At 49.8% G+C, this 15631-nt stretch overlaps 1 protein-coding gene across 1 annotated transcript; it reads left to right on the plus strand.

Annotated features, from left to right (window-relative positions):
- The first annotated feature begins 65 nt into the window (after nucleotides 1-65).
- tnk1 (tyrosine kinase, non-receptor, 1) lies at nucleotides 66-14993 on the plus strand. The gene is made up of 14 exons (XM_030338083.1): nucleotides 66-378; nucleotides 3736-3936; nucleotides 4740-4822; nucleotides 5127-5306; nucleotides 6546-6698; nucleotides 7078-7355; nucleotides 7932-8058; nucleotides 9300-9446; nucleotides 10000-10094; nucleotides 10497-10754; nucleotides 11931-11998; nucleotides 12518-13023; nucleotides 13332-13427; nucleotides 13827-14993. Exons 2-14 carry the CDS (start codon nucleotides 3774-3776, stop codon nucleotides 13986-13988), a joined length of 2316 nt encoding a protein of 771 aa, XP_030193943.1. The 5' UTR covers nucleotides 66-378; nucleotides 3736-3773; the 3' UTR covers nucleotides 13989-14993.
- The last annotated feature ends 638 nt before the right edge of the window (nucleotides 14994-15631 follow it).

A 15631-nucleotide genomic window follows, 5' to 3' on the forward strand; every position in this document is an offset into this window, starting at 1 on the left:
AGGGACCAACCCCCCAGGAGGAGAAACCTGGAAGGGGCGGGGCTACCTCGACACACGCACACACACACACACACACACACACACACACACACACACACAAACACAGGTACAGTACAAGAAGACGAGCAGCGAAACTATGGCGAAAAGAAAAATACGTTTGACTCAAGAATACTTATAAAGAAGTTTAGTATAGGCGTACCGGTTCGTTTTTTATATATATATTTGTGCTCGATTGGGTCCTAGGATCATCTTAACCGAGTGAGATCGTTCTCTGGACTTATTTTGGTGGGGAGCTAACGTCGATGGAGGTTCATGTGTCATGTGAACGTCTGAATTAAAACCATTGTGGATTCGTGAGAGAAGGTCGTTTTTCAAGAGGTGAGTCGATAGTTGTTGCCCCACGGTAGGATATCAGGGCTTATCAGCAGGTCCTGGGTATGTATGTATGTTGGAACAACTCCACGTTCCCGTGCATTGTAAAAAAGTAATGATCAGAGGTAGGCCTACATTCAAGGTCTTCTGTTACCCCATCCGATGAAAGGGGGTCAGTGTTGTACCTTCACGTGTTTTACTGTCCAAGTCTCTTGCATTTAGACAGGAAATAATGGCTTGCATTTACCCACGGCGGTGGCTTGTTTGTAAAGCCTTGCGCAAGAGATAAGCTGCAGGCTCGACTGAATACTTTTGTGGCATTTCAATGCCCTTGCTGTGTCAATGCATTGCAATCCATAACATTCAGTCATTCTGGTATCGTTTAATGACAGTCTTTAGCTGATTCGTGGAGATGAAGAGACGTCCACATGCATGCATTGAACCAATAGGGTTGCAGGAAATCAGAATAGTCTCTCAACCAAAACATCACACACAAGTTAACCACTGGCCCATCAAGGAAGGAAGGGGAAACTTTGATCTGAGCTGCAACAAAAGGAGGAATTTAGTTCCTATAAAGTGTGCCAATTGATCCAGTGATGAACAGTCCTTTGAAAGCCATGTTGTTTTGTGTGTCTCCTTGCCATTGCTTATTAACAGTATAGGATGTGTATGCGCTTGGCTCACACGGACCACTTACAGGCTTCCGCCAATCGCAGGGCTAGTTAACGATTCATCAGTCTGTACATTGAACACATGGAACAACCACAACTCCTGAAATACCTCCCTTTTCCCATGGTCCGTGGCCATGTATGTGACATTTAACCGTTGGTTTGGAGTCACAGCATTTGGGTGTTGCCTTTGGGAATCTCTCTTGACTGGAAATGAATTAGAGCATTAGTCAGGTCATGCCCGGGCTGGCCCTCTACGTGCACGTACACGTACACGCACATGCATGTACGTGCATATTTAAACACATCAAAGTGTTTCTAAGGTTGTTATGCAAGGAATTCTGGATGGCTTCAGTCGTGGAAAACATAGAGGAACTTCTGTTGATGACGTCCCCACAAATAATTTGTGACCATCTCAAATTTATTAAACCAGGCAGTGTGGTTTGTTATGAAGTAGTATACGAATTCAGGTATATATTTTTTTCACAAATCATCAATTTGTGTCAAAAATTAATTCCCTCCCCTTTATGGTCAGGAAGTGGTGGCAGGTGCAACAAGGGCTGATTAATAGGGGTTGTTTACGGCATGGGGGTCATAAAGCCCAATTCCTGCACTGCGCTCTGTAAACACACACTGTCATTGTGGTAATGTGTGGGTGTGGGATAGATTAATGCCATGTTACTATGCTAGGCATGCATAATTATGCTGTTATTATGTTGGGAAATATGTGTGATTCATGGTGTGTAGTAGCCTAATGCTCCCTTTGATTGTAGTGTTATAAAGGTAAACAAGTTTCTTTCGTTTTACGCCTCGTATTCCCGTATAAACATCTACGTCATCTGGGTCAGCAGTTGAAACAGAGAGGACCTGTCAAGAGGTCACCAGACAGACAGACCCAAACAGACAGAAAGACACACACAACGACACACACACTGTGGAATGTGTCATTTGTCACACAGTCGTAGTACAAAAGAGGTTCCTCAATGACATCCGTATAAAACTGAGTCTAGTTGTGAGGATTTCTTTAAAAGATTATTATGACTATAAATAATTGACTTAATTGCACCTATTCAAGATGACGTAACTGAATGCCTGGGTCATGAGGTCCAAGGCTCGAGGCCAAATAGTTGACTCACCTTATACGAATCCACACTGTGGAATGTGTCATTTGTCACACAGTCGTAGTTCAAAAGTGGTTCCTCAATTACATCCTTATGAAACTGAGTCTAGTTGTGAGGATTTCTTTAAAAGATTATTATGACTATAAATAATTGACTTAATTGCACCTATTCAAGACAACGTAACTGAATGCCTGGGTCATGAGGTCCAAGTCTCGGGGCCAAAAAGTTGACCCACCTTCATGAATCATGAACCTTAGGGTAACTCTCTCACTCACTCACTCACTCACACTTTAGGGTGAAACACACACACACATACAGGTTTGGAGAACCATATTGGGTTTGACTTCTTCAAGATAACAAGTTTAATTGGTCTGATGACTTAGCAAAGATCCCCATGAAGATTGTGAATTGTTGCAAGGTGGATGACTCACACGTGTGTGTGTGTGTGTGTGTGTGTGTGTGTGTGTGTGTCTCCTTATTCGAGTCGTGTCGAAACAAACATTGTACAACTTTTCTCATCAACTTTTCTCATCTCTAAATTGTTCATCCACCTTTCATTCCCATGTGTGCGTCCACATTCCTGTTAGGATTTTCATTGGTTCATTGGAAATGTAAAAGATGCAAAAGTTAAAGAATTAAATGGTGTTAACTTGTTCTTTCTTATTCTTCCCGGTCGGAGGTACTGTATGATTAAACAGAGAGAATAAACCGTTTTCTACTTTAAATACTTTTCATCAGCCACAGACAGACCATTGTATTTTTTTTTGGCACATAACCACCACAGTAATCACCCAAATTCCTTTTCCTTAAACCACATGCAGGGCTTATGTTTGGTCGCTCCGGTAACCAAGGCCTGTGTGTGTGTGTGTGTGTGTTCTTCGGTAGTGTAAAACATGCTTATTGTTCTAAGAACACCCTATCCTACACCTCATGAATAAAAGCCATCAATCAAAAGGGGAATCGTGCGTGTCTTACAAAGACACAAAGCATTTCTAAGGATTTCGGATTTGCCCGGTTTGAAACACCTTTGTTTAGTTTCCTCATTATAAGAGAAAAAACTATTCCAGACACGACAGAATAAATCTAATGTAATTCATGTTAATCCCTTGCCCTAGTCCTTTGCCCTGGTAATTTATGGGCAGGAATGTACCCATCGACAGTAGCGATGAGGGACACATCAGCGTGTGCATATGAGTAATACGTCAAAGCGGATTTAAATCGGGCTGGTTCCCACTTCTGATAACGTCCAGCGCTCGGACGAAGAAAGCATGAATCATGTTTGCACATGGGGAACTGAGGGTATGAATAAACCAATAAAAACGTGCGATAGGATTTCTTTGGTATCATAATGCGATCGCCAACTAACCATTGTGGGTCACTGACATTGTGTTACAAGCTGTGGTTCTTGATTCAATTGTTTGGAATTAGTCTCATGGTCCATAGCCAAACAAATGCATGAGAACTCATCTCCATTAAAAAAAAAGTGGCTAAAGAATATATAAAACAGACTTTTAATTGAATTCGACCTCGGTGAACGCTTGTGACCTTTGACCCTTTGACCCCCCCCCCCCCAGGTGAGAGGCTGCCGCGGGGGAGGGGGGGGCGGGGGGTCATGCTAATGGACCAGGACACTCAATGGCTGTACCAGTTGCTGGCGGAGGTTCAACTCGACAAGTACTACCTGCGCGTGCGCGACGGCCTCAACATCACGCGCCTCGAGCACTTCGCCTACGTCAAGGAGTCGGACCTGGAGACGGTTGGCATCAGCAAGCCAGGTGACCCCATTCACCCAGTCACTCCTTCCTCCACCCATTCAATCAGTCACTTGGTCTTCCATTTGTTCATTCATTCTTTCATTCATTATTTAATTTATCCATTTACTCACTCACCCATTCGTTCATTCATTCATTCACTCACTCACCCATTAATTCACTCACTCGTTTTTCTATTCATGCATTTTTTCATTCATCAATTTACTCACTAATCCATTCATTAATTCATTCTTCCATTCATTCATTGAGTGATTTTTAACTTCATGTGTTTCATTGAGCAGGTGTTTTTTATCCAATGGACTTACAGTGAATCCGTAAAATATTTTTTATTCATAACATCGCTGGGAATGCTGGGAAAGGGCACTCAAAACATAGATGCATAAGAATAATTATTACTAAGCTATACTGTAGCTTGCCTTATTCGGTTCCTTCTAAAACTCAAAGGATTTTCAGTTTTTCAAGATCTTAAACCGAATGAGGCGGAAAACGGGAGGTGGGATTCTTTAGAAATCAGGTCAGCGGCAAAGACACCACGCCCTGTGGCCCCACTGGGTGACACGCACCATTCAGACGAAGCGGCGGTGCGGTCTACTGAGGGACATAGCGGTGTCTGTTATCACAGAACCAGAGGCAGAGACAAAGGCACCCACAGGACGACGCGTTCCTGTGTTTTTCTAGCCTGCTCCTAACTATTTCCATAACGTTTGAATGCCACTAGACTCGCGTTGTCTTTAGGAGATGTTTACCTAGAACGTACGCCGCTGTGATCGCTGTTCCCCAACCGTCTGATGTCGTTGTCTTTTCAGCACAGAGACGATTATGGGATGCCCTGAAGCGCCACAAGACGAACACGCGCCCGCGGTCGTGGATGGCCAAGCTAACACATCCAGTACGAAACAGCATGGGGCGAATATGACGAATAGTATCAGAACGATGATCGAATAAAACAAAACATTTGACATCACGATCATCAATGTTCTTCGGGATTTCGAAATTGAACCTGAACAATAACTTTCAATAAACACGTTAAATCTTTTAATCTTAAACACAGTTTTCATCTGAAAGCCGGGTCGATATTATATCATCGATCTTAACGGCGGTTACCGATTTTAAATCAATTTTATAGCTCGCTGTTGAGACCTCACCTGACCTCTGACCTCTGACCTCTGGTCCCCGGCCCCCCTGCCCCCCAGGTGTTCAGCGGTCGGCCCCTGGACGGCACCGACGGGCCGGGCCCCTCGGCCACAGAGACGGGGGGCCCGGCGCTGCCCTCCCTGATCCAGGACAGCGAGCTGGCCCTGGGGGAGAAGCTGGGGTCGGGCTCCTTCGGGGTGGTGAGGAAGGCGGACTGGTACACCCCCAACGGGAGGGTGGTGAGTGATACGCACACACACACACACACACACACACACACACACACACACACACACACACACACACACACACACACACACACACCCCCCCCCCCCCCCAACGGGAGGGTGGTGAGTGATACGCACACACACACACACCAAAACGCATGCACGCACACGCACACACACGCGCACACACACCAAAATGCATGCACAAACACACATGCACACACACGCACACACACACCAAAAGGCATGCACAAACACACATGCACGCACACGCACACACACACCAAAATGCATGCACAAACACACATGCACGCACACGCACGAAAACACACACACACACACACACAAGAACACACACACACACACCAAAACGCATGCACGCACACGCACACCCACACATGCACACACACACCAAAACGCATGCACAAACACACATGCACGCACACACACGAAAACACACACACACACAAGAACACACACACACCAAAACGCATGCACAAACACACATGCACGCACACACACACACACACACAAACACACACACACACTGTGGTAACCCGGCTCGAGGACTGAACCGCCTCCTCAAACAGCACTCGATTCTCTTGCGTTCTTAAGCCACAAAGGCACTTTGAATAATGCAAAACAAGGATCTCTTACTTAAAAGAACAAAAAGATAATTGGCAGGATCCACTGCCTGGCTCCGCGGGGTGGAACCACCACAGCCCCAGCGGACAGACTCTCCTCACACCCAGGCCAAGAGAGCCTGAATGCGCCTTAGAGCAGGCTATTAAGGTCTGCTCTCCCACTGACCTCAGCAAGGGCCGGGTTGCCACAACACACACACACACACACACACACACACACACACACTCTCGATCTCACTTTCACACACACACACACACACACACACACACACACACACACACACACACACACACACACACACACACACACACACACACACACACGCGCGCAAACACACACACACACGTAAACAAACACACACACACAGACCCTCACTCTCACTTTCACACACACACACACACACACACACACACACACACACACACGCGCAAACACACACACACACATACACGTAAACACACAAAAAACCCACCCACACACATGCACAACGTACGTTACAACAAACAGGATGAAATGGTTGAATTAACAAAAATAAATTGGTTAACGTCATTACCAACCTCTGTTTCTCCTCCCCTCTTCCCCGTCTGCCTCCTTCCGTCCGTCCAGCTACCGGTGGCGGTCAAGTCTCTGAGGAACAGCAATGCCAGACAGACGGACACGCTGACAGACTTCCTCCAGGAAGTGACCACCATGCAGACCCTGGACCACCCTAACATCATCAGGCTGTACGGAGTGGTCCTGACGCAGCCCCTCAAGATGGTACACACTCTCACTCTCTCCCGTCACACACACACACACACACCTCATGACCATAAAAGGGGTTCCTCCTGAACAGGGCTGTGATGTTCCCTGTTCACTGTCCATTCCATTTTTTATTCAGCGTGGCTTAACATTTCGTCCAGCGAAAGACGCTAGCACACACGACCTCAGAGCTACGATTTAGCGCTGAAAGTAACACCAAGGAGAATGACATGTTTGCATTTGACTTAGTTAGTTTCACACCCGCGCCGATATATTCAGAAGCTTGCATTCAGAAAACCTTCAAAAAATGTATTGAACGAAAAACAAAAAATCGAGAACCCACCACCCCTCTCCCTCCGTCCATCCATCCCTCCATCCCTCCTCCTTGGTCGCCTAGGTAACGGAGCTGGCCCCGCTGGGCTCCCTGTACGAGACGCTGCGGGCGCGGCAGTATGACTACCCCCTGGCGCGCCTCTGGCTGCTGGCCACGCAGATCGCCGCCGGCATGGAGTACCTGGAGGGGCGGCACTTCATCCACCGCGACCTGGCCGCCCGCAACATCATGCTGGCCGGCCGCGAGACCGCCAAGATCGGCGACTTCGGCCTGATGAGGGGCCTGGCCCAAGAGTCGGACCACTACGTGATGACGGCCCACCGCAGGATCCCCTTCGCCTGGTGAGGGGGACGGGGGGGCGGGGGAGTCCATTAAGACCTTTGTGACCGTTATCCAAAATGGGTGTCAAACTTTTTAACTCCATACCCACAATTGGTGGCATGAGTAATGAGAAATGCAGTTGCTAGGTAGCCTAGCTCTGCCGATTTTTTCCTCTCTTTATTTGTTGTTTCTCCTCCTCCCCCTCAATCCCCTCCCCCTCATCCTCCTTTTTCTCCTCCATCCACCTCCTCCTCCATCATCCCTCCTCCATCATCCCTCCATCACCTCCTCCTCCCTCTCCTCCTCCATCACCTCCTCCCCCTCCTCTCTCCCCCTCCCTCTCCTCCTCCCACTCCTCCTCCTCCTCCTCCCCCTCCCTCTCCTCCACCTCCCCCTCCTCCCATTCCTCCTCCTCCTCCTCCCTCTCCCACTCCTTCTCCTCCTCTTCCTCCTCCCCCTCCCTCTCCAACTCCTCCCCCTCCCCTTCCTCCCCCTTCCCCTCCTCCCCCTCCCCCCCTTCTCCTCCCCCTCCTTCCTCTCCCTCTCCCCCTCCTCCTCCCTCTCCTCCTCCTCCCCCTCCCTCCTCCCCCTTCCAGGTGTGCCCCAGAGAGTCTCCGGGTGGGCTCCTTCTCCCACTCCTCTGACGTGTGGATGTTCGCCGTCACCCTGTGGGAGATGTTCATCTACTGCGAGGAGCCCTGGCTCGGCCTGTCGGGGCGGCAGGTGTGTGTGTGTGTGTGTGTGTGTGTGTGTGTGTGTGTGTGTGTATGCTGGTGTCTCCATAGCAACCAACACACAGCTTCCCTGTTGTTGTGCAATCGCCGACCTTCGAATGTGTGCAATGAATTAGTGCGCTTCTGCAGATTCTAACGTCTCTTTTAATGTCTCTAATAAAAATGCTTTTTTCGTCCTTTTTATTCGTTTCACCTTTTGAAACATATATAGAACGTTCCCTGAAGCACTTCTAGCTAGTATCCTGCTTGGAATACGTTAGACAATATAGACAATAAGACAATAAGGCAATAAGCTGTAAAAAATAAGGTTCTATTAAGTTACAATAATCTAAAACATATATTATAATGTTAATATGATATACTATAATAAAAACGAATATAATTAATTATGATGAATCATATGAACCGTATTGTGCTGACGGTTGTGTTGGTTGTGTTGACGGTTGTGTTGGTTGTGCTGACGGTTGTGTTGGTTGTGCTGACGGTTGTGTTGGTTGTGCTGACGGTTGTGTTGGTTGTGTTGACGGTTGTGTTGGTTGTGTTGACGGTTGTGTTGGTTGTGCTGACGGTTGTGTTGGTTGTGCTGACGGTTGTGTTGGTTGTGTTGACGGTTGTGTTGGTTGTGTTGACGGTTGTGTTGGTTGTGTTGACGGTTGTGTTGGTTGTGCTGACGGTTGTGTTGGTTGTGTTGACGGTTGTGTTGGTTGTGCTGACGGTTGTGTTGGTTGTGTTGACGGTTGTGTTGACGGTTGTGTTGGTTGTGCTGACGGTTGTGTTGGTTGTGTTGACGGTTGTGTTGGTTGTGTTGACGGTTGTGTTGGTTGTGCTGACGGTTGTGTTGGTTGTGCTGACGGTTGTGTTGGTTGTGTTGACGGTTGTGTTGGTTGTGCTGACGGTTGTGTTGGTTGTGTTGACGGTTGTGTTGGTTGTGCTGACGGTTGTGTTGGTTGTGTTGACGGTTGTGTTGGTTGTGCTGACGGTTGTGTTGGTTGTGTTGACGGTTGTGTTGGTTGTGTTGACGGTTGTGTTGACGGTTGTGTTGGTTGTGCTGACGGTTGTGTTGGTTGTGTTGACGGTTGTGTTGGTTGTGTTGACGGTTGTGTTGGTTGTGCTGACGGTTGTGTTAGTTGTGCTGACGGTTGTGTTGGTTGTGCTGACGGTTGTGTTGGTTGTGTTGACGGTTGTGTTGGTTGTGTTGACGGTTGTGTTGGTTGTGTTCCCGTGGTCCAGATCCTGTGGCGCGTGGAGCGGGAGGGTGAGCGCCTGGCGCGGCCTCAGGACTGCCCCCAGGAGCTGTACGGAGTCATGAGGAGGTGCTGGGCCTGCAGCCCTGCTGACAGGCCCAACTTCTCCCAGCTCACCACACTGGTGGCCGAGGTCAGGGGACGCACACGCACACACGCACACACACACACACACACACACAAAGATGCACGCACGCACAAACATGCAGGCACGCACACACACACCTCTTGGGGTCACAAACACACACACACACACACACACACAACCACCTTACGGTCGCACGCACACACACCTTAGGGAAACACACACACAAAGATGCATGCATGCACAAACATGCAGGCACGCACACGCACACACACACCTCTTGGGGTCACAAGCACACACACACACAACCACCTTACAGTCGCACGCACACACACCTTAGGGGAACACACACACACACACACACACACACACCTCTTAGGGTCAAACACTAACATACCCCGACATGTTTGACTAGTATACCCATTCTCTCTCTCTCTCTCTCTCTCTCTCTCTCTCTCTCTCTCTCTCTCTCTCTGCCCTTGACCGTAGCAGTTAGGTCAGTGCCTTGCCTCAAAGGCACCGTTAAACCTCTTCTTCTGTGAGTTCAAAGTTGAGCTAGTGGTTCATTCCTTCCTCTCCCATTCCGCCATACCGTCTGCAGGCTCGACCGATGGAGGTGCAGGCCACCAGGGACTTCAACGAGCCCAGGAAGCTGCCTCTTCAGACCAACGACATGGTGACCGTCATAGAGCACGGGTGAGAGACCACAGGAGAGGGGGGGGGAGAGAGAGAGAGAGAGAGAGAGAGAGAGAGAGAGAGAGAGAGAGAGAGAGAGAGAGAGAGAGAGAGAGAGAGAGAGAGAGAGAGCTAAAAAAACGTTTTTCCTTTGTTAGCCGTGGGACTTGAACTACGAGGCCCTGACTCTGAGATTTCCCCGATATCGTTTCTGGTTAACGTATCTGCATGTCAAAACATCAACATGCAGTGTAAACTTAAACTGTAATTAGGGGACACGTTGAGGAGAGAGGTGTTGTACGAAGCACCAGAGCGCTGGCTCACAGTGCATGAGCGGCCCGTCGACCCTACCCAGTGGCCTTCGACCCCATACACTGACCTTTGACCCTATATACCAACCTTTGACCTTTGGCCCCCGTGCAGGTTGGAGCTGTGCGAGTGGAAGGGCCAGAACCACCGGACCCTGGCCGTGGGCTGGTTCCCCGCCAGCCTCTGCGTCCCGACCCTCCCGGCCTCCGGCCCCGTGGGCCCCGGCTCCGGACCCCCGTCCCAGAGCCGGGCCCCGGCCCCCGCTCTGCCCTCGGCCCTCATCTCGGCCCCGCTGAAGGGGAGCCTGCAGCATCGGGGCCACGGGGACCTGCGCCCCGACCGCAGCTGGGGGACCCCAGAGAGACTGGAGGAGTAAGAGGAGAACACGTCGTGGCATCACGTCATTGGTCCAACAGACATTGGACCAATGACGCATTTTATTTTTTTACCAATTCGAAACAAACCCCAACCAATCCCTCTCACGCGCCGACTGGCACCCCGCGATGTTTCAGTTTGTTTTGCGGAAACTGAGTTTGATTTTCAGGCTGTACTTTACTTTAGCTTAAAGGCACCCAGTGCAACTTTCGAGGCTTAAAAATAAACATTCAATTTCTAGTCTTTTTTACACGTAGTAAGTTTCAATAACTCCATACCATTACATACCGACATTCAAGCAGCAAAGATGAGACGTCGTTGTGTGGTGAGAACTGATAGAAAATCGATAACAACAACAATGCCGCCATTTTCTTTATTTTTTGTAACCTACAATAAATTAAGCAGGCTTCCAGTCAATGGAAAAATGGCTTCTTCCCACCGGCGATTGTTGTTGTTTACGATTTTCTATCAGTTCTCACCACACAGCGACATCTCATCTTTGCTCCTTGAATGTCGATATGTAATGGTATGGAGTTATTGAAACTTACTACGTGTAAAAAAGACTAGAAATTGAATGTTTATTTTTCATTGAATGTTTACATAAAGTTGCACTGGGTGCCTTTAACGCTCACATTAGGCGGTCCTGCCGTAAAACAGGTCTGTTTTAGTTCAGCTTTTATTAGCTCTGTTTTTATTAATGAAGAGATGCTGGGTGTAAGGTCTTGGGGCGGGGGGGGGGGGGGGGTTGGGGGGGATGGACAGCTCTTAAGGGGATGGCGGTGCATCGTTACCCTATATTTAAAAGTGGGCGGGATTAATTAGACCGTCAGCCTTTCTCGTTGGCTCATCTGTGTCAGATCTTGAACCACATCCAACAGGAGGAAGGTGGTCAGAGGGGTCCCTTTGTTAGAGGCGTGTCTGTGTGTCTATGAGGGGACAGTCGGCTCATCTGCACGTGTTCCCCCCTCTCCCCCTCCCTCCCCCTCTCCCCCCTCTCCGTCCCTCTCCTTCTCCCTCCCTCCCCCTCTCCCTCTCTGTCCCTCCCCCTCTCCCTCCCTCTCCCTCTCTGTCCCTCCCCCTCTCCCTCTCCCCCCTCTCCCCCCTCTGTCCCTCCCCCTCTCCCTCTCCCCCCTCTCCCCCCTCTGTCCCTCCCCCCCCCCTCTCCCTCCCCAGCAACAGTCGCTGGAGGACCAGCCTGGCTGGAGGAGAGAAGGAGGGCTCCAACCTCCAGAGGATGGCAGGTAAGGAGACAATCGGCCGTAACACGGGCAACAATCGGCTAACTGTAAAAGTGAGGTTACACTGCTCAACTCATGGATTCAGCTTGAACATACGATGTAGGCATATCTTGAGAGAAAACCATTATTTATGTCCATTCAAATGTCAACGTCCAAAGTACGAATCCAAAACACACAATGTTAAAATAGAATCTCCTCATGAAGGCAAAAACGGCCCCACCAAAACTCAAACTCGAAAAAAAGTCTGGTTAAGCCCCTCTCTTCTCACACTGAGTGGTCTGCAAAAACACTGAACCACATAACAAATGGAACAATGCCAAAACACCGGGAATGGATTGATCCCACCAGGCGGAGTGGAGCCGGGCCGACCAGGCCTGAGACAATCCAGTGTTTAGTCATCTATTCGCTCCCCCACACATTGATTCTAGGGAGGACTTAACCCCCCCTCCCCCCTGCAAGGATGTCGCACCATTCATGTAGTTGTCACTACTCACCACTCCGCGACGTTCCGACGTTCCTCAGGCTTTTCCCAGAGCCTGGAGTCGGTGCTGGGTGCACACCACGGCAAGGCCCGGAACGGGGTCCCGGAGCCGTCCCGGCCGGACCCCAAGGGCGGTAGGCGTCCGACGGGCAGCGGCGGCCTGCTGCCCCCCAGCGTGGTGCTGGAGCAGGACCCCCGGCGCCGCAGCGAGGCCAGCTGCGCCCCCCCCCCCCGCCCGCCGCCCCCCACCTTCCTGCAGTCCAGGCCGCACAACCCCGGGCGGGAGCGGAGGCCCGCGGCGCCCGGGGGGCAGCAGCAGCGCGGCCCCCCGTGGAGCCAGGGGCCCCAGCCGGCGGGGGGGGGGCCCCCTCAGATGCACCCGGCCCAGCCCCAGCAGGGGGGCAGCAACCTGGGCCGGATGGGGCAGCTGGCCCGCTCCACCCCCGCCCTGGACGAGCCGGTGGAGGTGAAGCCCCGGGCGCCCGAGGTTCGGGACAAGAACGTCTACTCGACCGTGCATCAGGCCCGGGACGCGGTGGTGGCGCAGGTAGGAGGCGGGGTCTAGATGGAGGCTGTGGGTGGGGGGGGGGGGGGGGGGGGGCTTTACCTGAGGACTGTGGCGTTGGGGAAAGGTGAAGGAGGTGGGGTCTAGTTGGAGACTGTGGGATTTGGGGGGGGTTCCCGTCTAGTGTCAAGGTGGGTTGGGGCTTCACCTGGGGACTGTTGCATTGTGGGGGACAGATGATGGAGGCGGGGTTTAGAGGAAGGCTTTGGGTTTGGGCTGTGTATGGGTGTGGTGGGTGGGGGCTCTCCCCGGGATGGTTAACCTGAGGAATGTTGCATTGTGGGGGACAGGTGATGGAGGCGGTGCACGGCGTGACCATCGAGGAGGTCCACAACGCCCTTCGCCGCAACGACGGGAACGCCGTCCGCGCGGAGCAGCAACTGAAGGTATACGTTGTGTCCGACGGTGTCGAGGATAGAAGGCAAAGGGAATTACGTTCTGGTGCCCAGACGATATCTGCTGATTTGTACTTGCCCTGGTATTTTGCGACTGGCCTCTCTCCCGGGCAGACCTGTTCCGACAGAATCGCAAACCGTTGATCGGAAAAGGGGCGGGTTTGATACGATGATTTTGGGAGCGCTGTTCTGTTCCAGTTGATAACGCCCCTTGGAAAGCAGAAACGCGCAGTACCAAATTATTTCGCTTAAGCGAATCGGTTGCAAATTGAATCACTCTTAACCTTTTGCTTAACCGATCTTTTCTTCAGCGAGGAGACCATTCATTTGCAGGGTTCGATATCCGGTCATAGTCTGGTTCTTGATACGGCTCTCTGTCTCCTTCTCCAGTTGGAGCGGCTGTACTCCATGAGCCTTTGCTCCAGGGACGACTGCGTGAGGATCCTGTCCAGATACCAGTGGAACCTGGAGCCGGCCAGCCGCTGCCTGCTCCGTCTGACCCGGGAAGACCGGAGCCCTGCACCGGCCGACCGGGAGCGGGAGAGACCCTAGCCCGGACCTCATACAAAGACCCGTTCAAATTATGAATTACTGTTTTTTTGGGGGGGGGTTTTCTGAACACGTTCCCCATCGTTGTCTTCAAGTTGCGTGGAGGATAATAAGGAGACTCTTCACAGCACTGTTTTGGTTTCATGGTGCGGAGCTGCCCGATAGAAACTACTTTCCCATGTTTCCTCCGATGGCATTGTAGTGGATGAGATGCACCTGTGGTTCAATGAAAGAACTACGCCGAGTCTGGCGATGACAACAACCCAATGTACCTCAGGACTTCATGGACGGCAGACAATAATGGAATAATGGACGAATGAGGAATATGCAAGCTGTAAAAAGTTGAGAAAAAGAGCAAGAGTTTTACTTACTTTACAAAAAAGACTTACTATGCAATATGTTCTATATTTTGTCCCGGAAGATTACCTTAACTGTGGTATTTTCAAAACCTCCCATGTAATGTACATACGACAGACCTGGTGACAATTTTGCAATTACATACAAAAAAAACAGGCGGGGTAAATATGTTCGAGGCAGTCACTAGGCACACTTTGCACTCATGGCTACAAATGGCTGTTTAGTCTCCCAAGTCAACCATTGACAAACAAGGAGCACATTCAGGTCATATGTAAGAACATTAACCGAGTTTTCTATAGACTATTCTGTAATGTGTGCGTGTGTAGTCCAACTGCATACGTCTGATGTGAGGTTATTGTACTGTAACTTTAGAAAGGACCACGGACTGAGTTATATGAAACTGGAGTCGGCGTTCTTTGGTGGGTTTTCTGAGCATCTGCCTATTTTTGGTGGACCTTAGCCATGTGGATCACGGGGTAATGGTGGTGTTCTTTACATTAGGTGCGTGTTTACTGCCTTGTAGCCATTTACTGCAGGCAGTAAAATCTGTTGTCAACCAATGTATATATTTTTTACGACATCACGTGAGATCCATAATGGAAAAACACGTTTCCAATGAACCATGTGCAAATAAAAACCGATCTCACACGCGTTGTATTGCCGCTTTTGGGTTCCTCTCCGATGTCAAACACCAAAGTGACATCATTTAAATCTTAGTCACGCTTTGATAAATAACTCATATAACACACTTAACAAATCTATTTCGAGATAAGCGACACACCTTGTGTATTGGAGATGTACGTCATTCAAACCACAGTGGGTGTGACGTTAGTCAGGCGTCACCGAACAAGCACAATGGAAAGGGGTTGGAAAGGCATCGGAGGCAACACAACTAGATATATGATCTGCTTTATCAGGGGAAGAGTAGTTTTATCCTCGTGTTGGCCACGAGGCCCAGTCGATTAAGCTACAACGGTCGACTAATCAAACTTTTATTTCGGTAACTTCACTATATCGCCGGGAGGGGGCAGTGTTGAACATAAAGTCATTTTTAAGACTCACTCACCTAAAATTCCTTATCTGGAACTATTGGCAAACGGATGCATAATGCATCCGGAATGCATTGTCTTTTCCTTGACATATGTGCGGTGGTGTAAACTTGAGTAGGAAAAATGTCACTGAGAGCTCTTACGAAAACAGGGTGGGGACGGACTTTGGGGCAGCAATGGAGCAAATGTGTGTCATATTTTCCAATTGTTCACATATGCCCTTCTAAAACCGAGGCATAA

Source organism: Gadus morhua, chromosome 17, assembly GCF_902167405.1.
Source record: "Gadus morhua chromosome 17, gadMor3.0, whole genome shotgun sequence".
NCBI lineage: Eukaryota > Metazoa > Chordata > Actinopteri > Gadiformes > Gadidae > Gadus > Gadus morhua.